General features: G+C 36.1%; 2 protein-coding genes across 3 annotated transcripts; one reads left to right on the top strand and one right to left on the bottom strand.

The window, feature by feature from the left end:
* Positions 1–790: 790 nt before the first annotated feature.
* LOC103715096 lies at positions 791–10,780 on the bottom strand. Of its 2 annotated transcripts, none has more exons than XM_008802620.4 (9): positions 10,568–10,780; positions 8,725–8,925; positions 7,645–7,733; positions 4,758–4,811; positions 3,126–3,398; positions 2,983–3,045; positions 2,762–2,830; positions 2,562–2,607; positions 791–1,210 (listed from the first exon to the last, which is right to left on the bottom strand). In XM_008802620.4, the coding sequence occupies exons 1-9, from the start codon at positions 10,599–10,601 to the stop codon at positions 1,149–1,151; spliced, it is 891 nt and encodes a 296-aa protein (XP_008800842.2). In that variant the 5' UTR covers positions 10,602–10,780; the 3' UTR covers positions 791–1,148. The 2 variants fall into 2 exon arrangements, with proteins under 2 accessions (XP_008800842.2, XP_008800843.2); XM_008802621.4 differs by having other exon boundaries at positions 7,645–7,715; positions 10,568–10,775.
* Positions 10,781–11,791: 1,011 nt separating this feature from the next.
* Positions 11,792–16,496, top strand: LOC103715098 (40S ribosomal protein S21-like). Its single transcript, XM_008802623.4, has 4 exons — positions 11,792–11,934; positions 12,792–12,890; positions 13,018–13,150; positions 16,237–16,496. The coding sequence occupies exons 2-4, from the start codon at positions 12,841–12,843 to the stop codon at positions 16,300–16,302; spliced, it is 249 nt and encodes an 82-aa protein (XP_008800845.1). The 5' UTR covers positions 11,792–11,934; positions 12,792–12,840; the 3' UTR covers positions 16,303–16,496.
* The last annotated feature ends 30 nt before the right edge of the window (positions 16,497–16,526 follow it).

Genomic DNA, 16,526 nt, shown 5'->3' with positions numbered 1-16,526 from the left:
ATCTTATCGACCTATATCCAGCCCGCCAACTCAAATAAGTTAATAATATATCCTAATAAATGAAAATAAAATATCATAGAGAAGAGGGACTTAGAATTGGCATCAAATTAACACAAGAAAGTAAGGAAAAGAAACCAAAATGGAGAAAAGAATATGATAGATCTTAAACATAATATTCTCTTCACTTTTCTTTTCAATATTTTTTTTTTAGCATCAATAATGTGTTCTTCCAAATCATCAAACCGTCGATAGGCTATAGCTTAGGAATAAGTTTTAAGCGCTCATTCATTTCTAATTGGATCAAAAGGATCTCAGCTTCCAATTATAAAAGATCCTCGTCCAAACCCATTTATTAGGTGGGTTCTCAGCTCCATGTCAAAAATTTGCCATCCCTAGTCGTATCACTAACTCAATCATACCTGGCTTATTCCAAGCCTATTGAATTGGAAAGTTGCAGGCAGAAAGCAGCCAAAATCTATATTAGAGGAAGCAAATTGTTGCAATAAAACTTGCATTTCTATTTATGTGCGCTGCTTCACGTGTTTCGAAGCTTCGAGTGTCAATCTTAAATAGTCAAGCTTCTAATATTGTTCATGAAACCAGAGCAGGTTGGAGAACGCCACTGATGCAGAACATTTTGAGCTTCCTCCCAATATCATGGCCAGATGATTGAACTGACCCTTTGAATTTTTAAGTACCTGCTACAGTAAGCTCTTACTTGCAACCAAACTCTGTAATCAGTTTCAAATACCTCAGCAAGTAAACACTTCATATTAAACTAATGCACCAATAAGCAGAAAAGGAACAATGAGAAATCTTAAAATATGAAGGATCCTCAGCTATAGTTTAATACAAGGAGGTTGCATTTATCTCTGTCATAATTATAAGATGAAGAACAATGATGGAAATCAATAATATTGTATGCTTTAAGGGGAAAACAAAAATGTGACCTAGTCAAGGTCTCAACAACTTATTCTAACAAGCAGCAAACAATTGCCTGAAAAATTCTCATCATCATCATCTGAATGCAACCTAGTCAACTATGCCGGATTGAAGGGAGAAAGAAAATTCAACAGATCCATAACCAATCAGACGTCCAAATCTCGGAGCTCTGCAAGGTTGGGATGCCACTGCAAATGAACATGGCATCATTTTATCCCATGGAAGGAAGGCAAGACAGCAACGAGTGGGTCTCCATAACCAACCACTTCTGTAAGTTGGAGAAATGTGAGCGGGAGGAAAATTAACAAATAAATAACAATGCCAATAATGCTTAAATGCGCCATCATAAAACCACCAGAGCTTGAATGATGATAGTTATCACTACTAGTAGCAGAATTCAGAACGAGAAATAATCAAATGAGGCCACATTTATGGTTTTAGTTTAAGCAACAGCTGCCAATAAACAGGATGGAGAACAGTCGAAGAGCAAAACTTGGTGTCTATTACGTGTAACATCACATCCTTAGGTTCAAGGATGTAATGCACTCCCCATATGTGTTCCAATATATCATTTGAAACACCACATCTCCCAAAAAATAATAAGCATGCCACACAGACGAGCACAAATTTACAATTAAATTATCAATTATGGGAAAGAAAAATGAGCCAAGGCAAACGGCTAAAGGAACATTTTGTTAATGAAATATGGTTTTCTAACATATGGTTCCCTAAACCACAAAAAAATTCCAGAAGAGATTGGAACTGACCAGGTAGTCAGGCAGACAGTTTTGTCTTGTGTATCCATTCTTGTTTTCATGGATTCAAACGATATCCGGATATCAATTCATTGCTGATGCAGTAGAAGTAATTCACATTTCGGGTAACAAAACAAGTAAAGGGGGAAATTTAGAGCATGTGAGAGGAATGGTTGCGGGTTGGTGGCCATAGAAATGTGGTGGAGAGGTGGCAGAAGTATAAGTTTTTGATGAAAGGAGTTGACAACGAGCAGCAAGAGAGGGCGGTAAAAAGTTAGGGTGGTGATCTACAGGGCATATTCTGTTCCATTCAGGAACTGTATGGACAGAGAGTTTGAAGGGATGAGTAGATCAGAAGGATAACTGAATGGGAGATATCATGGGAGTCCATATACTCAGTAGATTCCAGAATTCCAAGATTTTCCAAATACCAGAATTCACCTTTTAAGATCTCTTACAGTATGTAAGAAACTAGGGATTGGGAAAAGCAACAGCTTCCATAAACTCTTCTCATTTCTTTTCCTTTCTCTATTTACAAACTCTCACCTTCATGGGAGATGTAGGTAAGGTGAGAGAGAATCCAAAATAGACCATTAGTTTCTCTCTTAAAATGTAAGAGGAAGAGAGAACAATGAGCACAAGATGCTCTGTGTTTTACCATGTCAATCTGAGCAAATGTTTATGACACTGATTTAACCAACGAAGTGCATGCCAAACCCAAGTACCAAACCAATGTTCCGAATAGCATACATATTGCACATTTTATAGAAGGACTTCAGTAGGTGTAATTTCAAACAACCCAGAATGCCCCATAGAAGTAAGATAAAATACAAAGTCGTCTTTAAGTTAGATTATGAGCATTACCTCCATCCTTCAAAAGGACCTTTAGGACTTCTCCCTCAACATCTGACTGCACAAAAGAAATAAACAAACAGGCATCATAAGTGCTTTTCATCATTATAAGCTGTTTGAACCCACAGCATCAGAAAAAGCCATATGAGCTATTGGTCAGAATTGAATGAAGAAATAACAAAGAAATGAGAAAACAAAAAATCGCAACTCACTCTGACAGGAAGCTCATTTCCAAACTGATCCAAGAAGCCAATGATTTGTCCATCTTTAATAATGTCACCCTGTTATTAATGAAGTTGCAGGAACATTACAGAATGTTAGAATTCATTCCTGACAGAAGGATCCTGACTTGGTTTCTGGTTTTGTAGAAAATCAGGCCTGATCATGTTCTGTACAAACAACACAGTGTAGTAAGAGTTGCTGATCACATCACCTCTTTACAGCTAGGAGGCTGCTTTTTTCCTTTCAACGTCCTTCCACTTCGGAATGAGCCAACCTAAAATAACAAGTTTGTGAATGTTTATTTTAAGGAAAAATAAAAAATTAGCAAGGCTACATCATACAAGTCATTCATACCGTAGGCGATGATACTAGAACATATGCATTTGATCCAGAAGCCTCTAAAGCTGCCAGTTTTGATTTTGCTGCTGTTGACACATTGGTAAATGGACTGATAGCTGTTGGATCAGATTTCTGTGACACAGCCGGCGGAGGAGCAGGAGCTGATTCAACCATTGGCTTACTTGGAATTGGTGGTGCTGTAGTTGGTGACTCAATAGGAGGTGCAATTGAAGTTGGAACTTTTGGGGTCTCTATACCCCTTTTCAGATGCATTTCAAAGTCACCAACCTGAAGCAACAGTTACTGCATCAATAGGATATTTCACATTTATTTTGCACAAGTGATTCAAGATGGTACTTGATTACTGAATTAACTGATCATCAGTATTTGATATCCACAAAAGATGTAATCTAAAAGTACTCAAAGAGAGTGTCAAGTCTTCATATATATATATATATATATATATATATATATATATATATATATATATATCAAATATTCCAAAATTCCAAAGAGAAATGAAAGATGATTACACTAAATTCTTTTAACTAAATTAGAATCTTGGTATCTGAGGCTAAAAATTACAAATGCCCATCGCAGCTACTTATTGTCTGTCCAGATACAGAATCAGCTGGATCATTTATGCAACAGATCAAGGACATAGAGGATTACTGACATTTGCCTAGATAAACTTCATTGCTTAATAATAAATACAGAAATTTGCTGTAAAAAATGGATCAGTTGCAATAGTAGTTGATTTCATGCAAGAAGATCCCATTTTTAGGTTTCTGGCAGCAAATCTTCCACTGGGTTCAGCCTACTAATAACTGTTGCTACTAAAAGATTTCAACCTAGTTCCAAGTTCCAGCTCATTGGCCATAAAATAACCTCGTGCACAAGATCATCAAAATTTAAAAACTTCATGTAATTAAAGATACCAAAAAACAAAATGAATTGTTAAAGTCCAACAATATCACATTATCTTCAGGCAATTCCTAATTCTTAGATTGTCATGCAGTTTTATAGTAACTGAGTCAATCGCATAGCTTTGCACAATCTTTGAAACAGGTTTATAGGGAGATCATGGGCAATAAAAAAGATGCAAAAATGTGCTCTGAAGAAATCTTTTTCCTGTATTCCCACTAGAGGAAAAAAAAGACAATCTAAGAAGTAAGAACCAATAACTCCGCAATTAACAACCAGCAACTCAAACAGGAGAAAAAGGAAAAAGAATTTACTTTTTTTATTAAATTCACTTAGATAGTACTACAAGGGACTTATTCATGCAAATGAATATACTTGAAATAGGTGGTTTTGAGATGAAAATCATGATATGCTGTAAAAGAAAAGTCATGGATCATGTATCCTTAACTCTAGTAATGAATGTTAAAAGCATAAGCAGATAGGTCAATGGCATGACTAGTTAAATAGCCCCATGAACATTTAAGTACATGCAATCTTAACATTATAGGCTTACATCTTAACGTCAAGAAGGTTAACAACTGTATTCGCATGATGCAGAATGTCTTTGTGGACTTGAAGTGGCTAGGTATAGAGTGATTTTCGCTACAGCAGCAATCATTCAAATAGGATCAATCATGCAATTTGAAGAAAAATTATAATTGCCATGCTTGCTTCCAAATATACCTTTAGTTTTAGCTCTGCAACATTTGTCTGGTCACACACTTCCAGGACGAATGTCTGCAATAGAAACAACAAGCCATTTGAGGCATGCATTGAGTACAAATTAACAAAACCCATGGCATAGAGCCTAAGAATTGATAATTAAAATCATGATTAAACAAACTTAGAAGAAATGAGAGCAAAAATTTATTATGTTTCAGCCATATGTTTCAACAAACTTGCAGCCTAAGTGCATGAATATAAACAAACCTCTTTGCATATGATGAGGACCTAGGGAGGATTGAGTGTGAAACAGAGTTTCACAATTGCGACCTTTGATTGCACAGGATTTGTCTGAGGAAGTTTATTCTAGAATATATTTTTTTTGGTCATCAAAACACCTCATCATGGACCAGACAAAAAGCTTTGCCAATGTTTACCACCCACACATGATAGAAGAAACTGATATTATTGACTTCTGATAAGAAATATAATTGAAGGGAATGTAAAAAATCACAAAGAGGGGAGTGCACAGAGAGAGAAAGAGAGAGAGGATTTGCATTATCACAGAGTAGACAGTAGGTCCAAAGAGCAATCTATAATAACATACAAAGTTGGCTCAAGCAAGTTGAATTGAAATTATCAAATAGGATAGATAAAATTCTTGTAAACAATAAGGTGCAACGTATGCTTGTTACAGGAAGAGTGTTATCAAAATGATCAGAATAAACTGAAAAACATGTATAATGTACCTTCTAATTGCTCCAGAAGAAATAAAGATATGGTGGCTAGAAGTCATATGCTCAAGATATAGGCAGATATCTGCAGTGGGAAAGCTCTCAAAAGGCCAATGATTTCTTCTTACCTTTTCATTTTAATATCTCAGTAGGTCAAGTTACAGGCTGGTAGCTACAGTCAGATGCTGATAGGCACAAGCATCATTACAGAACATGCACTGACATGCTTGTATACAAGAAACCCATTTGTGCTTTCAATCATGTGGATTTGGTGTTTGGTGCGGAAAGCTTAGTTGGCTATATTTTAAAAGGAAAAATATATGAGGTAAGTACAATTGTAGAAAAAAGTTTAAATTTTCAAAATATATAAATAACTGAAGGCATTACTATAAATAATACCAGGTAAATGAACAGCCCATACACTTATAACTGAAATGAGGCAGCTTTTATAGTGGAACAAGTGAGAACAGCAGTCGATCTCTGGTCTACACTTTGGCCAATGAGCATTTAATTCTACATTAAAGTCATTGGCCAAAGTGTATGTAGAAACCACCTGAATGTCAAGCCTCTAGTGCAATTGCACAGTTTATCAGCATCCTCAAGGCATTTTGTTACAAATATATCATATATGTTTATTTAAGGACAATATTAGCACATGACCAGCATATTGTCCTTGTAAGTGAGAAAGGACAGCCATGCTGGTGCAGACAAGTGAAGCGGCATTGCCACCATTGGCTCAATTGTTTAGACTATCTTCAGTGTTTGACATTGAAATTTGATCTTATAACTTTGAACTTCAATGTAAATAACAACTCCTAAATTGACAATTGAGCTTGAGAAACATCTTGAGGAAGAGGAAGTGCAAGTGCTTTGTTTTTTTACAGATCATTAGTAATCACTGAAAAAAGAATTGCATGAATTGGAAAATGAAATCCAAAAGAAAAATTGCTTATGTTAACAGCAGTATGAAAAACAAAGCTCAGCATTTGGAAGGTTAACATGTTAGTATGTATGGGTATTTAGCATCAGATCAAGCATATCAAGTCCATATTATATTTTATTGCATTTCATGTCAATTCTCACTCTAATGAGTTGTTTGTGGTGTAGTAAGACATGGAGAAGAGTTCATATAGAATGCTCATGTGCATGAGAAAACAGAGTTGTCCCCAATTAGGACAAGGCTTCAGTTTGTGTGAAATGGTTAGAGAAGGAACAAAACAGACCAAAAGATGCTGGACGAACATAGCAAGAAAGTATGTAGCAAAGCTTGCACTAACAAAGGATATAAGTTTTGATCTGAAATGTGCAGCGAAACTGAATTAATAAAGACACCTCATTAGCAGGGATTGGACTTGTTCATCATGGTTACAATCATGGTAAAGGGCCCCACTATCGCAACCTCCCTCTAACCCCACACCGGCCATCCTTTGGAGCTACTACCTCAACTCCACTTCAGAGCTGCCACCTCATCTCATCTTTGGCCCATCCCCCTTCAAATTGCCACCTCAACTTCAACTCATCTCTAGGCAGTAGCCCAACCTTAACCATTTGACCTGCCACCTCAACCTTTCAGCACCACTACTTGTCCAACAAACGAAGAGAAGAAGGAGATGAAGTGGAGGACAATGGCCAAATTTGGTTAATTGATGGTGGCCTCGTCAACCCCACTGCCTTGACCAAGAAGTAGAGATCAGTGGATCAAGGTATACAGTAGAATGGAGTAGTTCGAGTTTCTTTTCTGTAGACTTTTTTTGAAAAAAAAAAATCCTTTCAGCAATCCAGTCCAGGTCAAATGAACTGCTAACTTGGCTAGTTTGAATAGTTGAACATCTTGAGTTAGCAGTTCGAATAGCTTGATGTTGAATGCCGGTTTTAGCTCGACCAGATCCATCATAGCTGATGGGTAAAGTGTCAAACAGGTTGACCCAGTTGGGTCTCAAAAATCTACAGCGAACATCTAAAGCAGATCATTTTTGTATACCGGCTACTAAATTGCTTCTTTTTTGTTCAAGCCTAAGTCACCTAAAAGTCCATGTTTTTTTTTCTCTTTAAAAAGTTTTAAACACAATAAATTATAGACAAAGATAATATAAAGTACTTTTGCATCTAAAATAAAGTCAGTGGCACACTGAAATCTTGGTCCAATGGAAAAACAAGAGAATCGTAGATTGGACCTCAAACCCATTTGGAAATGTTGAATTCTGAGCATTTATCTTCTGTATTGCCCCTTGCAAGCTCTCGTCAGCTGCATCCAAAGACATAGCTGCCCTTGCTAAGTTTAGGTGCTGGTGTGGCATATAATGAACACAATAATATAATCAACATTAATAACTAGCTTTATTATAAATATAAGGAAGAAAAATCTCATTCAGCTATCTTAAGCAATGTGCAAAGTTATACATTGAAATTTAACTTTTAAGATTATTTATAAATAAGAATAGCTTTAACCCAAAAACTCCTAGACCCATTTCTTGTCTAATTTAAGTTTTATGTATGATTCAAGTTTGACTGAGATCACAAATCTAAAAGTTTTCTGATATGGTTGCGCATGTAACAGTATGATAACATCCATTTTAATTGCAAAAATTTCTATATGCGTAACAAGCAAAACTGAAAGGAGGAGGGAGAACTCGTGATGCCTGTAATTAATATAGTTCTTATGCTATTACTGCTTGAATAATTAAGAAAGAAAACCATTTTGTGTAGTTCAAATCTGTTTGGTTATAATCTCCAGGTTCATATTACAAAAGCAAAGAAAGTAGGGTGATCTTGGTAAGTTGATGCTCTTTATCGAAAGACTGTTTGTGGAGCAACTAATCATCAAGCCTACAGAAACGCAATGCTTCGGCATTTTGCCCATAAAATTTGAGCATTACTCTCAAAGGCAAGAAGCATCATGAATAATACAACCCTTTTTCACAGGACATATGGATCTTCCCTTGGCAACTTCAAAATCTAATATCATTATGGGAACCTCCATTGAAACTTCGCGAGCGCGCGCGCGCGCGCACACAGAGAGAGAGAGAGAGAGAGAGAGATTCCCTCGTTACTGAAAATGAGCAATTATAAGAATAGTAGCAGATAGCTAATTGGAAACTCTTTACCACTTTTTCAGAAAAAAGAAACTATTCATAAGTTACAGAAAGATGCAACCTATCATGTTCTAGCCAACCAAAATGACTCAGTAAAAATGTTCCTGCACTTGATTAGCAAAAGACAATTCGAAATTAGGAATATAGTTGAAGCTAACTTACCATCAGCAGTCATGGCTGATGTAGTTTCTGAAGCCTTTACAGACAAAAGTGATGGTCGCTTCTTAGCCATTGTTGAGAAGTTTCTCCACCCTTCCACATGAAGTCTCCAAAATGAAGATTTTTTTGAAGCAGCTCTGCAAATATGAACTGCAGCAGGCTTTCGAAGAAAAGAATGTGCATATGGAGTTGGCTGCAGGGAACCTAATAATAACAAGGAAAAATATATTAACAAGTATTACTTTTCATCCATGATGAAGTAGAGCAGAATAAGCCATAGACAAGCAAAGCTGGGTGATCAGTAAAGAACAATTCACCTTAGAAGAACATACCAACAAACTCATGACTCAAACTTTTACAAGCACTAACAGATAATACAGAAGCAAGTGACATTTAGTGCTAGGTTATTGCTTGGCAAAATCTCCATTGACCACAGTAAAGAAATGGATATTGCAATGGGTTCATAAGGTAAGCATGACTAAAGAGACCTTTTTTTTCCAACAATTGCCCATTTTTATTTTATATCATTGCAAATCCAACTTGTGATATCATATGAATGAGATCTGACCATAACCATTCAACTCGATGCATATTAGACACCACATAATTCAAGATAAATCAAGGAAACTCAATCATAACTTCTCTAAACCAAGTAATGTAGTTTGGCAATCAGTTTATAACAGAGAAAGTGCAAGTAACGAAGACCATGATTTCAAATGCAACTCCCTGTTTTCTACAACAGCTGGACCTCGGCGAGCTGACATACTGTAACCACTAGTAATCTATCCACTTTCTTTTCAGATAAGGGGCAATAAGAATTTCCTTAAAATATCCCAACTACTATAGTATGCAATTGGAAAGGAATTCAAGCTAAATCCATTTCTTTATTATTCTTACCTTTATGGTAAATACCAGACATCATCAAGCCTAATCTGATATTTCCATTTATATAGGGAGTCTGAACAAATCAAGTTCCAATCCATCAAAGCTACAGAATACTGTGTTCTTAACCTGATGTCAACACTTGGAATTGGTGTTCGATTCATGAAAGAGGCCTGGCTTTAAAAACTCAAGGGCAACCCTCTAGATTCCTTTCAGCTTGGAAAGAACCAACGGAAACAGAGAAGACTGCCAGCTTCAATATGGGAAAAGGCATTCATCTCCAAGGCAAAAGCTACAAGCCAGCAAAGCATTATGGAACCACAAGCACCCTTTCTTTTACTGATTGTGACTGCGTGATATAAAATGATATCTTTTGGAGTGCTTTACATGTGTTAGTTTATAAATTTGAAATGCTTGAGAGAAAATGACATTGTCAATCTACACACAGGATGCATCAAACCCCGTTTTGTATCTACCACTTAGATTACCTAACATCTTCAGAAGTTCAAGAATGCCTCATCGAATTGCAACTAAAGCCACTTTTCTTATTGCTCATCGTAAGGAACGTCCGTAACATCATGCTTCCAATTTTAAGATAAATTACGCTAGTTTCAGCTAGATCATGCTTAACAATTTCCCTCCCACCAGTAAAATTCTTGCTCTGCCACCAAAATCAACACATAAAAGATTATATTTCAAAATTAGGGCAAAATCTCTACCCCCTGTAAGAGTTTGCGCCTTCGCGGTCCAGACTAAGGACATGCGATCTGAATTTTAGAAAAAAAAAGGGATACAAAGAAAATCTTACTAAATAAACTCAGAAACATCACGAGCAGAATTCAACCACCGGATCCTAAGCCCGAGACGAGAAAATAACAAGAAATCCAACTTAAGTAACAAGGATTCAAGAAATGACATAATGGCGAAGAGACGAGGAACAAAATGGCGAGGAAAGAGACATTACCTTGGAAGGATCGGAGAACCACAGCGGATTCCATGGAGAAAAGAGGACAGATTGGGGAAGCTAAAGAGATGAATGGAGGATGGAAGAGGAGATGGCCGAGCGCGAGATGGATTTATAGGGAGGGAGAGGGAGAGTTGATTTAGTCGCAGAAGAAGTGGGAAAGAGGGCTTCGAAATGTTCGCCATGGTCATTAGTTTCTCCGCCACCCCCCACCCCCGACTCGAACGAGAAACGAGGTCCGGAAACGAAAGAAGAACCGTACAAGGCGATCGTCAGCGGAAAAATAGATGGGAACCTTTTGTTAATTTTTTTTTAAAAAAATTATATATATCCATCTAAATATTAAAATTTAGATTAATATTTTTTTCAAAATTAATATTTACATATATATTTTTATAAAATATTTATTTATTTATTTATTTTCGGAGAAAATGCGTTTCACATAGCTCTTAAATGGGTACAACCAGCCAAGTCAAAAGAAAAAAAAATAATACAATGGAGAAAGAATCTCATCGATCATGGTCTAGATGAAATCTCTGGAGTACCGAACAACGAAGGAGGCAACTCAATCTACAGCTCTGTTTGCTTTCCGAAATACATATGCTGCTTGAAAGGACTCTATTTTCCTGACCATTTTGCAAGTCTTACTGATCAACGAGTGACCGTCCCCATAACGATCCACTCTCCGCATCCGATCGATCATCGTGGAGAAGTCCCCCTCAAGGTGAACCTTGTCCACTCCAAGAACTCTTCTTACAAAAGAAATACCTTCCAGACGGCTCAAAGCTCCATCTTAATGACGGTCCAACCGATGGTGCGCCGACCTCCTACCATTATCATCCTATCAAGATGATCTCTGATCACAAAGCCCACTCCACCATACACTCCATCCGCCGATATATGCCGCCGTCGAAATTGACTTTGAGATAACCAAAAGATGGAGGTACTCATGAAAAGAAAGCGAAGCTGGCACTGTAAAAAAAATTAGCGATTTAAAATTAATAATTATTAAAAAAAATTTAGTACATAGATATGAAAAAATATTTATAAAAATATATATATGTAAATAATAATTTTATAGGAGCATTCATATAATTTTATATTTAAAAAAAAATTATATGTCAGAAAATTCAGTTTTTAATTATTTCTTCAATTAGAGTCCAGTTTGATTTTTCTTCTGCCAAAATATTGGAGCTTAGGGTTAGTTAGGAACTCGCGCCCGATCCGGGGTCTAACTTCCGTTACAAATCGGGTCTTAGCCCAACCCCCCCTCGCAGAACCCTAGGGTTTGGAGCGACTATATATAATTAGCTCGAAAGACTTCGCCGCGTCCTCCCGTCGTCGTCCTCGCGTTCTCCTCCTCTCAGGTACGAATTCATCTCAATGCCGAGCTTCCATTGTTCCTAACTTTGCCCTATAGTCTTAGAGAGCTTTTTTTTAGGCGTAGGCCTTCCCTGATCCGCGATTTCTTTTGCTATTTTCTGATACTTTTCGCTTACCTGCTTGTTCCATCGTCATGTTTTCCCAATTTTTTTTAATCTGTTATGACATTTGTTTGGTTGGTTGTTGTTTGGAAATGTTAGAAATCAAAATTTCTTAGTTTTACATCAAATTTTTTTTTCTTAGTTGACCGGTGTTAGCGTCTATTAATTTTTTGTTTTATTGTTCCTTTTCACCCTATAAACTTATCGATGTTTTGGGGCCAGTTTTCAGACACGTAGATTGCTAATTTCTTGTTCCTAACGCTAGATGTTATCTTTACCAAAATCTGGGTTGGTTTTGGTTTTGGCGTTTCTGTAAAAATTATTATCATTTTGGCACAGTAGAAGTGAGAGAATTTGGGGATCTTTAGTCGACCTTGTCTTGATGTTCTATTAGTTATAGCTATATTTTTCCCTTATTTTTTTTCTGCTTGGGTGATTCCTTTTGCCCTAGTTAAAAATGATTGCCGGTTTCTTTTTGCCACTATTACAGATATATATGGCATTTTATATCTTGAAATTCATTCTTAATCTTTATCAAATAAGCTATTAAAAAATTTTTTTCTCTATTTCTTTTGATCGATCATTTTGATTTTATGCAATTCTTATAAAATGTTGAAAAAAAAGAGTCCTGCAGTGGAATGTGACTTTCAAAAAAAAATCATGTTGAAATTGTCAAATGAGTATTTTTCATCTTCCTGTGGTAATTTTGATGTGAAGGTTTTTGTTCTCTTTTCTTTCAGGCTATTTCTTTGTTCTATACGCTGCTGTCCAACCAAATTCACCAACAAGATGCAGAACGAGGAGGGCAAGATGATGGATTTGTACATCCCGAGGAAATGGTATATCTTGAGGGGATCACCTTCGCATAACTTAACTTTTAGTTGTTTCTTTGTTGTCAGTTTATCTCAATTCATATATTAGCTGACCACTTATTGATGTTTAATTCTTGAACATTTGTTCTTGTAGTTCGGCAACAAATAGACTTATCACTGCGAAGGACCATGCATCAGTCCAGATTAACATTGGACATTTGGATGAGAGTGGGCTGTACACTGGCCAGTTTACCACTTTCGCACTCAGCGGCTTCATCCGTGCTCAGGTCTGCATCCTTTTCCTGTAATTTTTTCTTTTTAGTTAGGAGTGCTGTACTGTTTGAAGCTGGCAGAGTTGCATTGTTTTTTAATTTTGACTTGATAGTTCCATGACATTGTTAGAAATCTTTATTCTATGAAAGATGATTGATGGCTTCAAAAGCAACTTTTCTACCCAGGAAAGCTATAGACTTATGTTACATTATGCCTGTTGGTCATTTGTAAAAATAAGTACATTGCTGACGTTATGAGGTCAGCAGAAAATTTTGATGCGAAGTCAGCATATCACCTTGAATTATAAGATATGCAAATCTGTACTGACCGTTGAGATTGCTGAATTTATTGATTTTTACCTTTTAATTTAGTAATTTCTTCTTTTCTCTTTCCACATTTCTGATTTTTCACCTGAAATCGTGTACATCTTGTTGTAGTTTGTTAGCATTTGATTTGTACTTGCTATGATGATAAAAATGTGGTAATAGAATAATGATAAATGCTGGAAACAAGGATCAAGTGTTTTCATGAAAACTCTGCATCAACTAAATTCTTTGTCCTCACAGATTCTGACACTGCACAAACAGAAATGCTGATAAATACATTTAACATCAAATTTTAGGGCTGAAAACAGATCGGATATTGATGTATCCATATTTTTCAACGAATATGGATACCGATATTAAACAGATATCTAAATTAATGTCCATATTTGTTCTAAACGGAAACGAATACGAATCAGATATTAAGCACATGCATATTTGTTATAAACAGATGTTGATACGAATCGGATATTAAACATATTCAGATTTTTTTATTCGAATACGGATGTAAATCGGATACTTTTTTTGGATATTAATCAAATTTGAGCAAATTCAATGATGAAAACTAGTAATGAAGACTCATAAAAGAAGGATTCAATAAAAAAAATAATTTTGACAAACATTTATCAATAATAAAAAACTAATAATTTCATAAAGGATATACCGCTCAAAGTTGCTCATTATCGAAGTAGACGGGATCTATGGCGCCTCCAAGGCGTCTCACGGCTGTCGCTGGTTTGCAATCACCGTGTGGAAACTAGAAAGTGGATGGGATCCTCGAGACCCTAGTTGCTTGAAGACGAAGAAGAGGAAAGAGGGACGAAATGGATAAACAAGAGGTTTGAGCCTTAACTTAACTTAAACTTCTTCTTTTCACTTATCCTTATTATACGGATATCTGGATTTAGATCCGAATTTGGAAAAATCAGGTGTATCCGCATCCGTATCCGTATCTGGGAGATTTTTGAATGGACTATCCAGATTCGTATCCGATCGGACCAAAAAAACAGTTTCCAAATCCGACCCGAATCGGATATAAAAATGGATACGGTCAGATATAATCTGATCCGCTTTCAGCCCTATCAAATTTCCCACTTGAAGATAGAAGAAATGAATGATGATAATCAGATTCAATTCACAAGTGAATAATCCAACCAGAAAGGTTTTTGTTTTTCATGTCTATTATGATGCCCCCCTGAAAGCTTTTCTTTCCTCAATTTTCGCATTGGACCTTCATGTGATCACATGGACCCAATGGAGGAAAAGTTGAACAAATGATAGAAAAATCCTCTGAAAGCAAGAGACAATGATATTGTTGATATTCATGAAACCATGTGGTTTTTCATGAAAGCTTGTGCTATTATACTTTCGAGGCGAATGTTAGATTTGGACCATTATTGGAATTTTGAGAGATAGGATAGGCTTGGTACATACATTGCATTTACTGCAACTGCTGCTCTTCTGCTTCTTTTTTTTTTAAGTTTTGGAATAATACAGTGTTTGTTCATACCTTCTTCTATTAGTAAATTGTTGAATCTTAAATACTTAATATTTGAATTTTATGAGGGTTACGTTGGTCTTTAATAGTTGGCTTGTTTACAAAATCTTCGGTGGCACTGCCAACCTTATCCGCAACGACAATGAAGTCTTGCTTTTTTTTTTTACCTTGGGAATCATTGGCCTAATATTCGAAGATAAACCAACTTAATTCTTCTTACTCATGCTTTAGTAATCCCTTTCTTTCTGGCTTATTTAACATTGATGAGATCATCCTAATCATAATAGTAATAAAGATACACATTGAATAAACTAACATCTATTTGTTCTCATGTTTTTTCAATTAATAGTTTTCTTAAAATATCTTTGAAGAAATAAAGCCTAGATTGCTATTTTTGGATACTTTGGAAATCAATATGAGATGTACCAGAAGCAGTAATTGAAAGGAAACATAAATGATGGTGTTCCTATGAAATAGTTGCAGCCCAACTCAACTCAGTTGCTTAATGACTTCCATCCTTGTCTGTCCCCTAATTTGCTTGGCTTGATGACGCCTCTCCTTCTCTCCCCTTCTTTACTTTGCATCCTTCTTGCCTCTATTCCTACTCTTATGCTTATGAACACCTCTCACATTTCACTTGGTAGTTTAGACCTGATCAGGTAATACCTCCCTCATATTGATTGAATGCATCTGTTGCAATTTTATTGTCTTATAGTTTATTTGATTATGACACATAATAAATAATATCATTTAGTTCATCTTACATGCGAAGAGGTATAATAAACACCGGTAAATCAGCATGTGCGAAGGTTTTAACAATCAATAAAGATTTAAAAGTAGAATCACCTGAAGAGAATGCAATATTGGCATTGCGTAATTCCCATAGTTTTGTAAGAATGTTGATTAAATATTTCAACGACCATTATAACGGTTTTGATCTATCTTCCATTTTCAACATTTATAGCGCCACCAAAATCAAATCCATGATATGTGCCCTAGTTGTCATGGCAAGCAATACAATGGTCCATCTAGAGAGTCTGCAACCGTGCAGGCATGTAACACTTAAGGCCATCTTTTCATATTTTTTTTTAAAGAAAAAAAAACTGGTCAATTTCTGTTCTTTTACATAAGAAATTCCTGAGATCAGCAGAGGCCAACTGAAGTGCAACTTGACTTCTTGTCGTAGTTCACTTGATCAAATGATGAATTTGCTGCTTTATGTGTCTAGACTTTCCATCTGTACAGTTATGTGAATCTTATATTGCATTCTGTTTTACAGGGAGATGCTGACGGTGCTCTGGATAGACTTTGGCAAAAGAAGAAAGTTGAAGTCAGGCAGCAATAAACATTGCAGCTTTTAGGCATTAGAGATCTTTTGATATGGAAAGGATTTGCTTTTACCTGAGTGCTTTTTAGTTGGGCTACCAGCATGTTGTGATCTCAAAATTTCATTTTGCATGTCAATTGACACCTATAAAAATTGATATCTGTTGGATCCTTTTAAACCCCTGCAATTATCAGTATTTTTCAATCTTGTAATTGGTTCTGTGATTATTTTCGTTTCAGGTC

This window comes from Phoenix dactylifera, unplaced genomic scaffold (assembly GCF_009389715.1).
Source record: "Phoenix dactylifera cultivar Barhee BC4 unplaced genomic scaffold, palm_55x_up_171113_PBpolish2nd_filt_p 000077F, whole genome shotgun sequence".
Lineage (NCBI taxonomy): Eukaryota > Viridiplantae > Streptophyta > Magnoliopsida > Arecales > Arecaceae > Phoenix > Phoenix dactylifera.
The sequence above is the reverse complement of the archived record's forward strand: the minus strand, read 5'-3'. Positions and strand labels throughout refer to the sequence as shown.

Bases quoted from the DNA above. Each gene is read 5' to 3' on its own strand.
- LOC103715098 (XM_008802623.4), top strand. From the start codon at position 12,841: ATGCAGAACGAGGAGGGCAAGATGATGGATTTGTACATCCCGAGGAAA. The intron at 12,891-13,017 runs GTATATCTTGAG...TTGTTCTTGTAG, and splicing joins TTGTACATCCCGAGGAAATG to TTCGGCAACAAATAGACTTA. The intron at 13,151-16,236 runs GTCTGCATCCTT...TCTGTTTTACAG, and splicing joins GCGGCTTCATCCGTGCTCAG to GGAGATGCTGACGGTGCTCT.
- LOC103715096 (XM_008802620.4), bottom strand. From the start codon at position 10,601: ATGGAATCCGCTGTGGTTCTCCGATCCTTCCAAG. The intron at 3,399-4,757 runs GTATATTTGGAA...CTGTTGCTTCAG, and splicing joins TTGCAGAGCTAAAACTAAAG to GTTGGTGACTTTGAAATGCA. The intron at 3,046-3,125 runs GTATGAATGACT...TTGTTATTTTAG, and splicing joins TTCTAGTATCATCGCCTACG to GTTGGCTCATTCCGAAGTGG.